Source organism: Solanum lycopersicum, chromosome 4 (assembly GCF_036512215.1).
Source record: "Solanum lycopersicum chromosome 4, SLM_r2.1".
Taxonomy (NCBI): Eukaryota; Viridiplantae; Streptophyta; class Magnoliopsida; order Solanales; family Solanaceae; genus Solanum; species Solanum lycopersicum.
The window spans coordinates 61720400-61739823 of NC_090803.1; the positions used below are offsets into that span (position 1 = coordinate 61720400).

Below are 19424 nucleotides of genomic sequence, written 5' to 3' on the forward strand. Positions count from 1 at the left end.
GGTCGAGCTCAATACCTCTTCTGCTGACTATAAACCCTAACAATTTCCCAGCTGGGACTCCAAAAGCACATTTGGCGAGATTTAGCTTCAAGTTGTACCTACACAAACGTTCAAAGAATTTTTGCAGGTGTGTCAAATGATCCGAACTCTCGCGGGATTTAATTATGACGTCGTCCACGTACACTTCAATTTCCTTGTGAATCATGTCGTGAAAGATAGTCGTCATGGCTCTCATGTAAGTGGCACCGGCGTTTTTGAGCCCAAAAGGCATCACCCTGTAGTGATATACCCCCCAAGGTGTGATGAAGGCCGTTTTCTCCGCGTCTTCTTCATCCATCAGAATCTGGTGATAACCCGCGTAACAATCCACAAATGACTGCATCTCATGTTTGGCACAGTTATCAATCAGAATATGGATATTTGGCAACGGGAAATTATCCTTTGGACTAGCCTTGTTGAGATCTCTGTAATCAACGCAAATCCTGATTTTTCCATCTTTCTTGGCGACCGGAACGACATTCGCCAACCAGGTGGGATATTGCGTTACTTCTACCAACCGGGACTCTATCTGCTTGGTGATTTCCTCCTTAATCTTCAAACTCAATTCAGGCTTGAATTTCCGAGTCTTTTGCTTCACTGGCTCGAACCCTGGGTTGATAGGCAGCTTATGAGATACGACATCAGTACTCAACCCCTGCATGTCACCGACCTCCCAAACAAACACATCGCTGTATTCGGCAAGCAAATGAATCAGGCTCTCCTTCTGAGTTTCATTCAGGTGAGTGCTGATCTTAACCTCTTTGACACATTCTGAGTCTCCCAAATTTACCGTCTCTGTTTCCTCCAGATTCGGTTTATGTTGATTCTCGAACTGTCGAAACTCTTCTACTACATAGTCTGGTTCCCCACTTTCTTCGCCGTAGTCGTCAGCCTCGTCGTCATTTGCCTCATTTTGTTCATTTAGCTTATGACATGACATGATGTTGGCAGGTTTGTAACTTACGTTACTGAAATCATAAACAGACAAAATTAGAAGAGTAAAATATAACAAGCAATCGAATGAACAAAGTCAAAATAAGGAGGCTTTCATTTAAATTGAATCAAAATGCAAAGTTGGGTCATGGCACAAGGCCATGTCGCCCTTTAAACAATCATAACAAAATTCAAAATCAAGAAAATGCAGAAATGGTGGGTCTCGGGCCTCTTCCGAACGACCACCAATTTTGGCATGCACAAAATAATTCCTTTCTACCCAAAAGTCCGGGACATCAGGATTGGTGTGGACGTCCAATTCTTCAGCATCTCCCCCGGTTCAGCATCACGAAAGCTAGCTGGCTCCGCCTCCTCCTCTATGACGGCATTGATCTCCTTGAACAGGTCACAGATTCCTTCCCCGTCGTCTTCAGGCTCGGCATGCTCCCGAACTGGAAAGGAGTGATAGAGATGCGGGATCGGCTTAGTCAACTCTTGATCCCTTCTCCTCTTTACCTTCCTATCATCATCTGTGGGGATGTACCCCAAACCATACTTTGATCCCTGAGCAAGGACCGGAACAGGCTCAATAATTCCTTGGGAATCTCTTCCCAATCCGAAACCTGGCTCGAACCCATTTTGCCGCATCACCGTGGCTATCATTTTGTACACGGTTGGCATGGAGTTGAGGGCCAAATCTTCGTTGGTGGCATTCACCAGCTCCACTGTGTAAAAGTCTGCGCCTCGCGGCATCTCATCAATGACCGACACCTACTTGCCCGAGCGACTTCCCTCGCCGTGAATCACTAACTCTTCATTTTTCCATACAAGCTTCATCATCTGATGGAGAGTAGAGGGGACGGCTCCAGCCATGTGGATAAACGGTCTTCCCAAAAGAAGGTTGTAGCTAGTGTCTATGTCCAATACTTGGAATTGCGCACTGAACTCTGCGGGGCCCATTTGAAGGGTCAAAGTCACAGCCCCTAAGGTGTCTCTTTGCACACCATCAAATGCCCTTACATTGACCTGATTCTGCTCCAATTTCCCAAGGTCAAAATTTAGTTGCCTCAACGTCGACAATGGGCAAATATTCAAACCGGACCCATCATCTACCAAAACACAGTTGACAACCTTTCCGCGATATATCACGGTAATGTGTAGCGCTTTGTTGTGGGATCTTCCTTCGACCGGCAACTCATCGTCACAAAAGCTGATTCGGTGCCCCCGAATGACTTGATGAATCATAGCGGCCACGTTATCACTACTTGTACCTGAGGGTACGTATGTATCATCAAGAGCTTTCATTAAGGCTTGCCTGTGGGACTGAGAGCTCATCAGCAGGGCCCACACGGAGATCTGAGCCGGAGTCTTCTCTAAATGTTTGACGATGGAATAGTCCTTCGGTTGCATCCTTCTCCAGAATTCTTCTGCTTCCCCCTCGCTTATCGGCCTCTTAGCATGGTCCTTCTTCTGTCCTCCGAGAGCAAGCTCATTAGGAGTGTAGCACCTTCCGGACCTGGTCCTGCCTTGGGCCACGGCAGTTTCAATGACAAATTTGGGCTTAACGAGGGTTTTCGAAGGTACCAAGGCAACAGCCTTTGCAGGTGTCAGAATAACAAACTTCCTCCTTTCTTTGACGCTTAAAGAAGCGACAGCCCTTTCCAAGTCCTCATGCATAATAGGGGTAATCATCTTTGTTCCACACCCGTCTTCATCCGTTTCAATCATATTAAGGTTGTCACCTCCATGATTCGGCAACGGATTTGTGTTGACGTTTGGCACCGCCGGTTGAAGAGAAACTACCTCCTGATCGATCAGGTCTTGGATTTTGTGCTTGAGGTTGATGCAATCTTCCGTGTCATGTCCAACACTGTTGGAATGATAAGCACACCTTTGATCTGGCCTGTAGAACTTTGAGTTGACATCCCCGGGTTTGGGCCCCACAGGGTGGATGTATCCATCTGCGGCTAGCCTCTCAAATAGTTTGGTCCGGCTTTCAGCAAGTGTGGTAAAGTTCCTTGAAGGCCTTTTTTCAGATCTCGGACGGGAAGTATCATAACTGCTTTGCCGAGGGGGAGGCACCCGCTGATAATTTTGGGTATTTGTACGAGGAGCTTGGCCCCGGGGATAAGGGTTTGCCTGGAAATTTGGCATTGTAGCTTGGTAATTCGGGAGGGGGTCCTGGTATAATGGAGCTTGGACTTGATAAGTGGACGGAGGTGGTCGGTAGCTCGACTGTACGTTTGCACAGTTGGGAGCAATATTATGATAAGGGGATGGGATCTGGTATGGTTGAGGGTAATTTGGGTATATGGGAGAAAAATTTTGGAGATTAGAGGGTGGACTTTGGTACGACGAAATTTGAGCATTCTGATAGGTGGGGACAGTATTGTGGTTATTAGGATGATTGGGTTGTGGGTAGTAGGATCGGTGAGACTTTGGGGAAGGCCTGGAACGATCTTGGAAATGTGACGGGTTTCTAGGGGTTTTTCTTCCCCCATACGAGACAGCGGCGACTTCATCTCTTCTCTTTCTTATCAATCCTGAAGACCCAGGCGACGCAGATACACGGGCTATCTTCCCCGATTTTAGACCATCTTCGATAGTCTCACAACCTTTGACTATCTCAGCGAATTTAGCTCCGACCAGCAACATGATTCGATCATAGTACTCAGGCTCCTGTACCCGCACGAACACTTCCACAATCTCTTTCTCGGTCATGGGTGGCCTTACCCTCGCCGCTTCTTTCCTCCACCTATAGGCAAATTCCCTATAGCTTTCAGTTGGTTTCTGCTTCATCTTCTCTAGAGAATACCGATCGGGCACTATTTCAACATTGTAGGCGAATCGGTCAATGAAGTCCTTAGCCAGTGCATTCCAACTGGGCCACTGCCTGGTTTCATGTGAAGTAAACCACTCGAGGGCCTCCCCACACAGACTTCGGCTGAAAAGCCGCATCAACAAGGCCTCATCCCTGCCAACTCCCACGAGCTGGTCACAATACGCTCTCAAATGCGCCATAGGATTGCCCACTCCTCCGAAGGTGTCAAACTTCGGAATTTTAAAACCTTCGGGAAGGTTCAAATCTGGATGGATGCACAATTCTGCGTAGTTAAGTCCGACGGCGTCTGGGATGCACTGTAGCTCTTTCATAGCCCTTTTGATTTCTTCCTTTATATCGATCTTCACTTCTTCTTTCGCCTTCCATTCTCTTTCCTGTTCTTCATAGTGATCCAACTCAGAATCGTGCACCTCGTGCTCGGCAGGAACGGGAACTTGGAAGGTGGCTCTTTTGGGGAGGGGTGGAGCTATAGAGGGACTTGGAACGTTTTGGGCGGTCTGGTAGTTCTGTGGGTAGGCCTGAGGATTGGTGTTCTGGCTCAAATGCGGATGAAATGCTTGGGTATTGAAGGCAGTTTGAGTTTGGTTTTGATTTTGTGGCGGTGGGGCAGTTTGAGTATTCTGAGGATGGGGTGGTATTTGAGGGTGGTTATTTAGAAGAGGTGAAGGAGTTTGGTAAGATGCTGAAGCGTATTGAGGGTTTTGGGTTGTCAGGTCAATCACAGACGGATTATGCACAGGTGTGGAAGGCTGGTTCTGAGTTGGATCTATGTTTGATGAAGGGAAGTAGACCGGAGGTCTTGCATCAGCAATATTAGTACCAAATCCAGGTGGAGGCGCATCCTGTCTCCGTTGCATTTCAACTTTCATTTCAGCAATCTGTTGCATCAGTTGCATGATCAATTCGTTCTGTTCCACTACAGTGGGCTGAGCCACCACAACGTCAGTAAGACGCCCTTCGTCATTGTTGTCTCCCATAATTGTTTTTCCTTTGTCTGAATTTGATCGAGGGAAGGAATTTGTAGGACCTTTTGACCTGGTGAAGTAAGGATGATCTGCCAGCTTTATCGACACAGATCAGTAAAAGGTACCTGAGAGGTAAAAACAACTCAAAGGCAAATTTGTTAGTGCATATCTAGAGTACAAAATGCATAATATCGCACATAAAACAGATAAACACACAAGTCGTTTTGTTTGAGGATATCTTAACCCACAAATAAGGACGGATATATATTTTGAACAAACAGGAATTTGTTTATTTGGCGCTATCTTGGGAAATCTGAATCACGTTGAGCTATGGTCTTCTTGCAGCTGCTTTGCGACGTCCGTTGATCTTATCTTCGTATCTCCGAAACATGGAGGAGAATGAAAATTTTCTGTGATAGGGGTCGGGCCGAGAAGGCTGCCTACGTATCTCACGGGGAGAATTCAGGCCCAACGTAGTTCGGATTTTAGGATGAAAATTTTCCATTCATTCTTTCGTTGTGATTACAAGGGAATTGAAACACAACATTGAGATTTCTAGAAGACCACATTCGGAGATTTCTTGTCTTGTGGCTGCGTCATTCCTTTCCTTTCAGACAGTCGAAAATGGAGGCTTGTAGACGATTTCTTCTTCATCATCCTCCTCAGTCACTTCACGGTCGGGGCCACTGTTATCTGCTCCCCGATCATGGGCGAGGTATTTTCCGCCCTTTGAGTTGCTATGGGTCGCCAATTCCTCGTCGAGCGCCGCGCTTCTGGCCAACAACACAGCAGTCTCGATATCTACCTTCGCCTCTCTCGCCTTTCCTTCGTGTATCTCCAAACGAAGCAAGTTCAACCTTTTCCTTAGGCTTTCAGTTTCCATCTCGACCTCCTTCTTTCTTTTTATCTGTGACGCCAGATCTTCATCCAAGGTCGTGACCGCAGCTTTGTAGATCGCCGTGGTCATGTCTACTTTGAGCCCTTCCTCCTTAACCTTCTGAATCTCTCGAGTAACTCGCTCGATTTTTCTTCGCAATTCCTCCTCAGTGAGCTCCGTCTGGACGTTCTTGCCTTTGTCCATAGCGGTGATTCGACATTCCTGAGATGATAGAGCAGTATTTAGGATTTATGGTATGGATTTTGTGTGAGAAACTTGAGACTCGGGAATTTTGGTCGGACATTTGTAATGTTGGCTTCTGTATACTCTTTTGAATTTTGGCTAGGAGTGGGTCTACGATATCCTCATTCAAAGCAACATAACACATAAACATTTAAACAAATATATCGTGTCCTAAACATGCATGTGACCCTTTGTGCCAAGGGTAGGCCTAGCGATCTGAAGGATGTATTGCGCCATTTAAACAAGTAATTGTACCCCCGAAACAAATTTCACTAGATGTCATAGCGTTCATTACACAATCAAAATCAAACGGGATACATCTTGGGAATGGGATGCAATGCAAATACATATATAAAATCAATCCCACGCAAGGGAGTTAAAGGGTTGATGATCCAGCTCCTCTTCTGGCCTTCTCCACTTCTTCTCGGATAATGCACTTGCTGGTGAACACGTATGGCTCAGCGAACGCAGCTTTGGAAGATGTTGGTACGGCCTGTAAGGTGTTCATCTGCTCATCCAAAATAGTGTCCAAACGCATTAGACAAGTCCTTGTGTCAGCTAATTCTTGTGACATTAGGGCCAAAACTTTCTGATTTTCTAATTCCCGGAGTTGGTATGCTTGCTCTTTTTGTTGAAATTCCTGTTCTTTCTTATAGAATTCCTGCTCCCTTCGGTCCCACTCTTGCTGAAAATGGTACGCGTGAATCTGAAGCCTTGCCTCCACGTCTTCGATTTTCCGACTTGTGCGTGGTGTCGGATCCACTACACCATGCAAATTATTATGCAACCATGTCTTATATTCGTCAACATATCCAGCTTCACACCTATCTTCGGTAACCTCCCCCTTTATGTTGACACGCCCGGCCCATTCCTGGAGGATAATTTTAGCGAAAGGTATTTTGTCCTTCTCGTTGTAATCGACAATGAAAGAACTGGCATCTCCTTGGGCGGGTATGATTTGGACTTTTCCAAATTGCCACATTACTCTCGTCGGGTTGTAAGGGCGCAATCCTCTGATGCCGGGAAGGACTAAAAATGGCAATTTGGCCCCTTGGGCTGCTATCATCTGAGACCTGAAGCTCGGTAATACCCATTGTATGTCTCCTTCTTTCAAGTCATAAAACACCCTTGCCCACGCATCCCTGGTGGTGTGAATTGGAAATTTGCGAATATTCAAATAGAACTCGTAATTATCAAGAGGACTTGTTTGACTCGGTTCGGCCAAACCCTGTAGTTGGGGGTTGTCTCTTTTGCATAGATGTTCCGTCAACCACCATTGAAGTAAGATGTTGCAACCTTGGAAAAACGGGAAACCATTCTTGCACAGGCTCAAAGATCGGTAAATGTCGGACAAGATGACTGGGGCCAAACAGCAATATTTCTTTTCTTCAGATTTTCTACCGACTCCTCTGAACATGGCATTCACTACCATCACTACTCTGGTGTCAATCTCTTTTCCTTCGTCTTTAGGGAACACCATAGTTCCCAAGAGGCATGCGGAGAAAGCGATAGCTTGAGTTTGCCTCCAAGTACTGTGATCATGAAATTCGTCCGGGAACAATCTAAAATAATTGTCGTGCCCCCACCTCTCGAAAAACCTCATCAGTGGAATGTTGTGGGTCTCTAGCCAATTCGCATTCACTAAGGATAATATGTCTCTTAGCTCAGTCTCGGTTGGCCTATCTGGCAGGAGAATGTGATGATCGGGACGCTTTTTCCTTTTGCCACACGTCCCAATCGAGTCAAGGCAATCTTTGATCTCTTCTAATATGGGTGTTATTTCGACATCTCCAAATCGAAAGACCATCTTCTTATCGTCCCAAAATCGGGTGATGACCTCGATAAACGTGGGCCATACCTTGAAGTCCATTATCGAAGGTAGGTGACCCAAGTAAATCGAGATTTCTCTCTTCTGACACTCCTTAAGATTGCCCCACCATACTCGAAGAATGTCGGGTGCCTGGGTGACCATTTTGAAGTGAAGGAACTGACTTGACATCTACAAAAACATACAACTAGTTAATTTTCAATCCCCCCGATACAAAAACTAGTTAAACACGCAATACATCCTTCAAATTTAAACAACAAACATGAGCGTCCTATCGAGCCGCAGGCTCTTTGGACTCAAGGTGGACTTTTCTAAAGGGCCCGACACTCCTTGGGTGTCGGGTCATCTTAGGCCAATGCACTATTTTCGGGATTTGGCTTCACTCTATCCTAGTTTGACTAAGAGTTGGTTATATTTGAAGTGGAATGGGTAACCCAAGCGGACTACTTGGGCTGGGACAATTAACGATCGTTGACTATCAAGTAATCAACTACACTCGTCAGGGTGCCCCGAGAAGATTTTTGGTTAACGAACGACTGCGAACCCGCATAATCGTCCTTTAGTGGAAATGAAAAAAGTGTCGTTTGATGGAAGTATGTATGCTATGTATGCAACAGCTTAAAAAATCTAAATAATTTAAACAGTTAAACAGTTAATCACAAATAATCAAATACGTTAATCTTAAGGTTAGAATCCTCCAAGTCCCCAGCGGAGTCGCCATTTCTATTTTGTCGAAAAAGGGTGATTTTCGAAAAGAGTTTGTTTTTAGGCTTTTAGGAGTCACCACTTAATTTTTAAGAAAAATCAAGAAAACTTCGTTTCTAAACAACTTAAACAGAAAAATTGTTTTGAAACATTTTAAGGGGTTCGGGATTCCTATTAGTGTCTTAGGAAGGTGTAAGGCACCTAAGACACTCTGTTTAAACACGGTTTTCCGGCGATTAACTTATTTGACTATATTTGTTTTAACTTTTGCAATCTTTTAGTTGAACTTTTATTAGAGTTTATTTAGCCAAACTTTACAATTTTGAAGTATTTGTTGCTTATCTTGTAAGTTTACAAAACCATTTCGAAGTTAAGCTTACTTAAGGTTTTATCTAAACAAGCCTTACGAATTTGAAACAAATTATCATTTAGAAGTTAGTTTTAAGTTTGAGAAATTGAAAGGCGTTTCGATGGGGTTTGGAGTTTCTAACCCTAACTAACGATATTCAAGCAAACATGTAAAACGAATAGTAAAGAGAGAGAGAGAGATCTTTTGGGTCCAAACTCGGGTTCTGTTCGCTTTGACCGAGTTTTGGACCCACCTGTTTTTGGATTTTGACCCATTCACCTGTCCTAACCTAAACATACAAAATAATGAAATACGAGAAATAATAAAAAAAACGACAAGGGCTTATGCCCTTTACAAATAAAAATGAAAAATAAAGAAAAAACAAACTAAAGAAGTCTCCTAGTCCATTTCTTCAAATTTCTCCGACTCCTCGAACTTCAGATCTTCTCGTCGGTGTCAGGGCTTGACTCGATGGAGAAGTCAAGGGTATGCAAGAGTAGAGTCCTCATGACTCATTCAAAGGGCATTTATGTAAGAAAAAAACAAAACGATAAAGATTAAAACGACTAATTAATGAACTTGGGCAAGCAAAGGACACATATTTCATCAACTCGAACAATTATGCCATAGTCGAATAATAAATTGCTGAGTGATGACATTAACCAAATTAGTCAGCGAAAATAATTTGGAATACAACAGGAGGAAATTAAATCCAAGCAAATGGGTCACATTGTTGCCAATATCTTACATGCCAACACTTGAGAGGAAAAAAAAAGAAAAAAAAATTTACTACATAAAGCAAATGTTTAACACCATAAACAGAAAGCTAATTTTAATTAAATCATTCTGCAGCTTCAAACAAATAAAGTCTGACTATCATGCCCATTATTCAAAGCCAACATTCTGCAACTTAAGGCAAGAATAAGATATTAAAGCATCACAACATGACAAGGGAACCAAAGAAAACATTAAACTTAAATCAATACTTGTATCCTATTAAGCAGTGAAATCTCATACTAAGGAAAAATGATCAACGATGAACAGAGAAATAACAAAACTTAAATTAGTCGAGTTATTAATCCATTTTTATACTTGAAGTTTCACTAATCTGGACAAAACTTGAGAATTTAACAAAATCGATGCACACTTAGCCACATAATGGCAATGATATAGTAGGGAATATCATAAAGGCATTCGAGACATAATGCAACACTGATGCTAGAGATCGAACTTGAGAATCATCTTTGAACCACAAAATCATTAAGACGAGCCGCAAATGCAACACAAACTTCAAACAATCAAAATGCCACAGGCGAAGTCTCAAATTTTGATGTCTTAATTCATTCTTTCAACTTGAGGTGAAAGAATAAAGGGATGAGACATCGGATGTTAAACTCCAGTTCAGATTCAAATATATTAACACAAAAACATGCTCAATGAAGAAGATAAGAGAATGTCGTCTTTGATCAAGCCATCGAGCCTCTAGCTCCAACCGAATAACATATTCAACCAAATGAAATATACAAGAATGTGCGAGTTCTATATGTAAATAAAAAATAAATCAAACGAACTCCAGAATTCACACCATATTATATCGATTTAACAGCGACAAAACATCCAGCAACGTACAACACAATTTTCAACCCTTAATCCATCACATTGGAAACGAGAAGAGAAGAAAGTTACGTGAAGGGGAGGTTTACCTGTTTACGAGCAACAACTGGGACGGGTGAGCAGCAACAGCGATGCTCCAACCAACTCGAAACCACACCTCCGCCTCGCACGCTTGAACTAGAACGTCACACCGACTCTCGACGAAATGGTTTCTTCTTGTTCGAACCGCTATGAGAAATTCTCGATTATCCTTAACTCACAATTTTTACTGCTCAAATTTTCAACTGAAATTTTTTTTTTCACCAAGAATTCCCCCCCCATTCAGTCTAGGGTGGGGGGTTTATATAGAAAACGTTAGGGCTTCGATTTGAGGTCGGTTTCGGCCTATTTTCGAGTTCGAAATTTGAAATCCCTTTGGGTCAAACCCCACAAGGTAAACGTCGCGTGCTGGCGAGGATGACTGCGACGTTTCACAGACCTGCTTGACAGGGTATGGGTTTCTGCCATTCCATCTCGTTCACGCGAAGTGGAAGGGAGAAGAGTGTGGGGAGAGACGCGGGGTTGTTGGAGTCTCTCTGTTTTTCGCGTGATTTCTGGGGAATTATGGGTTTCTGTCGAGAGGGGAAGGAGAGAGCGAGCGTGGGGGAGACGCGGGGAGAGGATAAGAGGAAGGGAGAGAGCGAGGAGAGAGCGTGGGGAGGGGGTCGCGTGGGGGTGCTGTTCTTCCTGGGAATGGGGTCGTGTGGGGAAGAAGAGAAGGGAAGGGGGTCGCGGGTCGGGTATTAGGTGTTGGGTCGGAGCGGGTATGGGGCTGGGTTGAAGGGTAATTTTTTTATTTAAATGTTTTGGGCCGTCTGAATGGGGAAGAAGTGGGCTGGGATATTTGGAAGGGTGGGCTGCTGAAGAAAGGGAGATTGGTCCTGGGCGTTGGGCTGGAAAAGGGGAAGAGAAATGGGGTGGGCTGAAAATAAACAAAAAGGGAAATGGGCTGGAGGAAGGGAAGCTTTTAAGATACACACATATACATATACATATATGTATATACATATATGTATATATATATCTATCTTATTTTCGCAAGATTTATAAAACCAATTAACTCATACCGACGCGGGTCAAAATTGGGTGTCAACAACTGTCCCTCATTTTACTCGGGTTGACGCAAGCAACTCGAGGAAGATGAAATTGACCAACGAATTTTGATCAACCCCAATCGTTTTAAAGGAAGGATTCGACACAGGGTTTAGGAATTATGGCCGAACCCTTGAAACGGGTCTCCTACATATCTCAGGCTATATGAGAGTTCAGGCCACTTGTAGTTCAAATAGATTGATTTATCGCACGATTTTGAAAGAATCAAAGCCACTTCGATACCGGATTATGAAGGTATTGAAATGCTCAAGAATAGAGTTCGAGAGCGAAATGTTGGACTACAGCCGAGTTTTCAACATTGAATCCGCCTACATATCCTTACCTTCGGAATCACGCTGTGTGTAGTTCGACTCGATCGGTGGAAAAGGGAAACTATTATGCTAGCTAAACTTCGGTTTTGGACGAGTGACACATTAAACGAGTATGAAAAAGAGGCTTGTAACCTCTTAGCCATGAATGTGGCGCGCTTCACACCCATAATTAAGAACTTACACGGACATAATTTCCAAATCTTTTGGCGTATTGTCACTCAGATTGGAAACTTGCTTCTGATAAAACAAAACTTTCGGAAGCGAGACAGAAACTGACAGAACTAGAGAAAAACCCGTAAGCCTCGAGAGGGTGGTTCGATTGTGGTGGAAGTCGCTCCTCTGCTCGCGTCCTAAGAGTTTGACATTCCTCTTTGGACTATGTCCCAGTTTGCTGCTAAGAAAAAGTTCCACGTTGTGCTGCATCCTTTTTGATGTCGTCCGCACCTGTGGTTTTTGGAGAATTCATCCTTTTGGATGCTCTCGACAAAGACTGAGATAAAACTCGTCAGCTTAAAAAATGCAATTAGGATGGGAGACAGTGTCTTTTACCATGTCGACACTTCATTGTTCTCCTCCATGTTCGACGTCGACTCGATCGGTCTGACGTCCAGCAAATAAAGCTTATGCCTTGTGTTTTGCAATATCATCTTCAATGTATTCCATACTTGATGTCGAAATAAATAAATAAATGTTGATGCGATATTGATGTTTCTTTCGTTGTCATCTTCGATGCTCTCCATGATGTTTATTTTTATAAGAAATAACATAATGCAGTCGAGGCCAATGGATGAGTATTGCTCTTTCTTTATCCAAGTACGTCTTCTTGCGGGTCATGAATATCTTCCCGCGATACGTAAATTCCTGCGAGATATGAATCTTCTCGCGATGCATAACTTTCAGCGAGGAATAAAATCTTCTTGCGATGTGCAAATTTTGACGAGGCATGAATTCTTCTCGTCGTGCATAAATTTTGACGAGGCATGAAATCTTCTCGTCGTGCATAATTATTGACTCGCGATGCATGATTTCCGCGATGCATGATTCCGCGATGCATGAATTCCAGCGAGGCATAAATTCTTCTCGCGATGTATAAATTTTGACGAGGCATGAAATCTTCTCGTCGTGCATGATTATTGACTCACGATGCATGATTTCCGCGATGCATGAATTCCAGCGAGGCATAAATTCTTCTCGCGACGTATAAATTTTGACGAGGCATGAAATCTTCTCGTCATGCATGATTATTGACTCGCGATGCATGATTTCCGCGATGCATGATTCCGCGATGCATGAATTCCAGCGAGGCATAAATTCTTCTCGCGACGTATAAATTTTGACGAGGCATGAAATCTTCTCGTCATGCATGATTATTGACTCGCGATGCATGATTTCCGCGATGCATGAATTCCAGCGAGGCATAAATTCTTTTCACGATGTATAAATTTCGACGAGGCATAAATTCTTCTCGCGATGTATAAATTTCGACGAGGCATGAAATCTTCTCGTCATGCATGATTATTGACTCGCGATGCATGATTCCGCGATGCATGAATTCCAGCGAGGCATAAATTCTTCTCGCGATGTATAAATTTCGACGAGGCATGAAATCTTCTCGTCATGCATGATTATTGACTCGCGATGCATGATTCCGCGATGCATGAATTCCAGCAAGGCATAAATTCTTCTCGCGATGTATAAATTTCGACGAGGCATGAAATCTTCTCGTCATGCATGATTATTGACTCGCGATGCATGATTTCCGCGATGCATGATTCCGCGATGCATGAATTCCAGCGAGGCATAAATTCTTCTCGCGATGTATAAATTTTGACGAGGCATGAAATCTTCTCGTCACGCATAATTATTTATATTGCCCCGTGAATAGTAACGGCAAGACGACCTCCAAATAATATATCGACTTGATCGATACTGATAAAAATAATAATTGCATAGCTCTCTCTTCTGAGGTAATGCATTGTCTTGATCGACAATAATCATCTGTCTTTGATAACGCAATGCAAATAGCGTCTTCTATAGAAATCGTGAAATCTTTGCTGAGATTCCCTTTTGATCCACCTTTGAATCTGGCCAGGCACTTTGTAAATTTCATGTATTAGGGAATGGCTTGAAATAAACAAATACATTCACAAGCATCTTGGCATAAAGATATGAAATGCTTCTTACTTTCAATAAAATCACCGGCTTTGGAGATAGTTTTCTCCTTCTCCGTATTCATCAGTCGGAAGAATTCGGTCGATTTCGAAGTGAAGCTATAAACCTGCATCCACAGAAAAATTGTCAGTTTTAAACATACTGATCTGTGTCGATCCCTTCGATTGTTTGCTCCTTGTCTTGACGTCCTCGGTTGATTTCCCGATTTCCCGACTCTTGATAGATAAGAAAATATCTTATGCCAAAACAGATGAAATATAATGGGGAATTTTTTTTTAAGAGAAGCAAGAAATTTTTTAAGAAATAGTATCTCGAAAAAGTCAATGCCAAGTCATGTCATGTCAGGCTTAACGAGCTTCTTTGAGTCCGACGCTTGTCGAATGAATTTCAGAGGCATTCCGGACTCGTGGGGAAGTCCCATGACGAAATTTTGAGGCCATCCTCAAAATTTCTGTCCCAGTTTAGTATCTTGCTCATCTTTCCATTGTAACCGAACAGATCTCAGAATTTTTGAGAAGATCTCAAAAATTCTGTCCCAGTCGCAAACTCGAAATGTCTTTAGTTTGATCCGCTGAGGAGAAGGTTCCTTCTGGAGAATTTTTGAGTCCCTCTCAAAAATTCTGTCCCAGTTTCTATTGTAGAAGGGGGAAATAGAAATCTTACGAGAGATATGACCGAGCCCTTGTGGCGCCTACGTATCCCGTTGAGGCAGGAATCAGGTCAAACGTAGTTCCCCTTAAAGGTTAACAAGAATAAAATTTACAAAGAAACCGACCGAAGCCGACAAAGGCCGCCTACGTATCTCATTCTTGAGAATTCAGGTCGAACGTAGTTCAGGTCTTAGAATTTTGGTCTTCTGTTTTGACTTGTTAAAGAAGTCCAACTTCAAATGAATTTTTGAGATCCTCTCAAAACTTCTGTCCCAGTTTCCACTATGGAGAGAAATGGAAATCTTCTGGGTATATGACCGAGCCGTTGTGGCGCCTACGTATCCCGTTGAATCAGGAATCAGGTCAAACGTAGTTCCAACACAAAGGAATAATCAAGGGGAATAAATGGGTTGACCGAAGCCGACATAGGCCGCCTACGTATCTCGTTCTCGAGAATTCAGGTCAGACGTAGTTCGTTACAAGAGGGATAAGAATTCAAATTCGAACAAATACAAGCAAACAGAAGATTACAAGTAAATGATGGGAAATGCAAAACGAACTTCACGCGTAATATCTCTTGACAGCATCTGAGTTGATAGGTTTGGGCCACACAGCGCCATCCATCTCTGACAAGACTAAAGCACCTCCAGATAGTACTTTGCGGACCATGTAAGGACCTTGCCAGTTTGGTGCGAACTTTCCCTTGTACTCGTCTTGATGAGGAAAAATACGCTTAAGAACCAACTGACCAACTTCAAAATTTCTGGCTCTTACTCTTTTGTGAAAAGCGCGAGTCATTCTTTGTCTATACAACTGGCCATGGCAAACAGCAACCATCCTCTTTTCATCAATCAAGGCTAGTTGATCAATCCGTTTGCTAACCCACTCAGCATTACTTAGCTCAGCTTCTTGGATGATCCTCAGTGACGGTATCTCGACTTCAACAGGTACGACTGCTTCTGTTCCGTATACTAGCAAGTATGGAGTAGCCCCAGTTGATGTTCTGACCGTCGTTCGATAACCCAGTAGAGCATATGGCAACATTTCATGCCAACCCCGCTGCTTGTCAATCATTTTCCTCAGAATCTTCTTGATGTTCTTGTTGGCGGCCTCTACAGCTCCGTTCATTTGAGGGCGATAAGCAGTTGACCTTCGGTGGATAATCTTAAATTGTTCACATATCTCTTTCATCAGATGACTGTTGAGATTTGCACCGTTATCAGTGATGATGGATTCTGGAACTCCAAATCGGCAGATCAAATTGTTGCGGACAAAGTCGGCCACCACTTTCTTGGTTACCGATTTGTAAGAGGCTGCTTCCACCCATTTGGTGAAATAATCGATGGCAACCAAAATAAATCTGTGTCCATTGGAAGCGGCCGGTTCTATAGGGCCGATGACATCCATTCCCCAAGCTACAAATGGCCAAGGTGAACTCATAGCATTGAGTTCGTGAGGTGGCACCCTTATCAAATCTCCGTGCACTTGACATTTATGGCATTTTTGCACGAATTTGCAACAGTCGTTCTCCATAGTCATCCAGAAGTAACCGGCTCGAAGGACTTTTCTTGCCAAGGTAAGCCCGTTCATATGTGTGCCACAGACTCCAGCATGTATCTGTTCAATAAGCCTCACGGCTTCAGCAGCATCCACGCATCTCAAAAGACCCAAATCTGGAGTCCTCCTGTAAAGGACTTCTCCATTCAAAAAGAAATTAAGAGCCATACGACGTATCGACTTCTTTTGATTAGATGTGGCGTCTTCTGGATATGTCCCAGACTCCAAGTACCTCTTTATGTCGAAATGCCAAGGCAAACCATCTGGTTCTGATTCCACGTGTGAACAATGGACTGGATGCTCCTTCAAATCTATATCCAGCGGGTCGATGTAATCAATATCCGGATGTTTGATCATTGAAGCGATGGTGGCAAGAGCATCAGCTAATTCATTCTGTATTCGGGGAGTATGTCTGAACTCAATCTTGCGAAACCTTTTACACAGGTTTTGCACATATTGTACATAAGGTACAATCTTTGGGTTATTCACAGCCCATTCTCCTTGAACCTAATGATCAAGAGGTCTGAATCTCCAATAACCAGTAACTCGTAAACATTCATGTCAACGGCCATTTTCAAACCGAGAATGCAAGCTTCATACTCAGCCATGTTGTTTGTGCAGTCGAACCGTAGCTTAGCCGCCATAGGATAGTGCTGACCAGATTCTGATACCAAGACTGCTCCAACACCTTTACCCTGGTGATTCACCGCTCCATCGAAGAATAATCTCCAACCTGGATAAACTTCAGAGATATCTTCACCCACAAATGACACTTCTTCATCGTGAAAATATGTCTTGAGAGGTTCATACTCTTCATCAACGGGATTTTCCGCAAGATGATCAGCCAAAGCTTGTGCTTTTATTGCCTTTTGAGTCACGTACACGATGTCAAACTCACTTAACAGCATTTGCCATTTGGCCAGCTTCCCGGTCGGCATCGCTTTCTGGAAAATATACTTCAACGGATCCATCCTGGAGATAAGATATGTAGTATACGACGATAGGTAGTGCCTCAGCTTCTGGGCAAGCCACGTCAGAGCACAGCATGTTCTTTCCAGCAAAGTGTAACGAGACTCGTACGGAGTAAATTTCTTGCTGATGTAGTAGATAGCCTTTTCCTTCTTCCCTGTCTCGTCGTGTTGACCAAGTACGCATCCAAAGGCGTTATCTGAGACAGATAAATACAGCAACAAAGGACTCCCTTCTCGCGGAGGAACCAATACTGGTGGGTTAGACAAGTAGCTCTTGATAGCGTCGAAAGCGGTCTGGCACTCCTCAGTCCACTTAGTTGGGGCATCTTTCTTTAGCAACTTGAAGATAGGCTCACATACCACTGTCGATTGTGCTATAAACCGGCTGATATAGTTTAACCTCCCCAAGAAACTCATCACCTCTTTTCTCGTTTTTGGCGGAGGTAACTCCTGAATTGCTTTAATCTTGGAAGGGTCGAGCTCAATACCTCTTCTGCTGACTATAAACCCTAACAATTTCCCAGCTGGGACTCCAAAAGCACATTTGGCGAGATTTAGCTTCAAGTTGTACCTACACAAACGTTCAAAGAATTTTCGCAGGTGTGTCAAATGATCTGAACTCTCGCGGGATTTAATTATGACGTCGTCCACGTACACTTCAATTTCCTTGTGAATCATGTCGTGAAAGATAGTCGTCATGGCTCTCATGTAAGTGGCACCGGCGTTTTTGAGCCCAAAAGGCATCACCCTGTAGTGATATACCCCCCAAGGTGTGATGAAGGCCGTTTTCTCCGCGTCTTCTTCATCCATCAGAATCTGGTGATAACCCGCGTAACAATCCACAAATGACTGCATCTCATGTTTGGCACAGTTATCAATCAGAATATGGATATTTGGCAACGGGAAATTATCCTTTGGACTAGCCTTGTTGAGATCTCTGTAATCAACGCAAATCCTGATTTTTCCATCTTTCTTGGCGACCGGAACGACATTCGCCAACCAAGTGGGATATTGCGTTACTTCTACCAACCGGGACTCTATCTGCTTGGTGATTTCCTCCTTAATCTTCAAACTCAATTCAGGCTTGAATTTCCGAGTCTTTTGCTTCACTGGCTCGAACCCTGGGTTGATAGGCAGCTTATGAGATACGACATCAGTACTCAACCCCTGCATGTCACCGACCTCTCAAACAAACACATCGCTGTATTCGGCAAGCAAATGAATCAGGCTCTCCTTCTGAGTTTCATTCAGGTGAGTGCTGATCTTAACCTCTTTGACACATTCTGAGTCTCCCAAATTTACCGTCTCTGTTTCCTCCAGATTCGGTTTATGTTGATTCTCGAACTGTCGAAACTCTTCTACTACATAGTCTGGTTCCCCACTTTCTTCGCCGTAGTCGTCAGCCTCGTCGTCATTTGCCTCATTTTGTTCATTTAGCTTATGACATGACATGATGTTGGCAGGTTTGTAACTTACGTTACTGAAATCATAAACAGACAAAATTAGAAGAGTAAAATATAACAAGCAATCGAATGAACAAAGTCAAAATAAGGAGGCTTTCATTTAAACTGAATCAAAATGCAAAGTTGGGTCATGGCACAAGGCCATGTCGCCCTTTAAACAATCATAACAAAATTCAAAATCAAGAAAATGCAGAAATGGTGGGTCTCGGGCCTCTTCCGAACGACCACCGATTTTGGCATGCACAAAATAATTCCTTTCTACCCAAAAGTCCGGGACATCAGGATTGGTGTGGACGTCCAATTCTTCAGCATCTCCCCCGGTTCAGCATCACGAAAGCTAGCTGGCTCCGCCTCCTCCTCTATGACGGCATTGATCTCCTTGAACAGGTCACAGATTCCTTCCCCGTCGTCTTCAGGCTCGGCATGCTCCCGAACTGGAAAGAAGTGATAGAGATGCGGGATCGGCTTAGTCAACTCTTGATCCCTTCTCCTCTTTACCTTCCTATCATCATCTGTGGGGATGTACCCCAAACCATACTTTGATCCCTGAGCAAGGACCGGAACAGGCTCAATAATTCCTTGGGAATCTCTTCCCAATCCGAAACCTGGCTCGAACCCATTTTGCCGCATCACCGTGGCTATCATTTTGTACACGGTTGGCATGGAGTTGAGGGCCAAATCTTCGTTGGTGGCATTCACCAGCTCCACTGTGTAAAAGTCTGCGCCTCGCGGCATCTCATCAATGACCGACAC

At 43.6% G+C, this 19424-nt stretch overlaps 1 protein-coding gene across 1 annotated transcript; it reads right to left on the reverse strand.

Moving 5' to 3' along the window:
* Positions 1-1743: 1743 nt before the first annotated feature.
* LOC138348218 (uncharacterized) lies at positions 1744-4791 on the reverse strand. The gene has a single exon (XM_069296846.1). The coding sequence runs from the start codon at positions 4789-4791 to the stop codon at positions 1744-1746; it is 3048 nt and encodes a 1015-aa protein (XP_069152947.1).
* Between the last annotated feature and the right edge of the window lie 14633 nt (positions 4792-19424).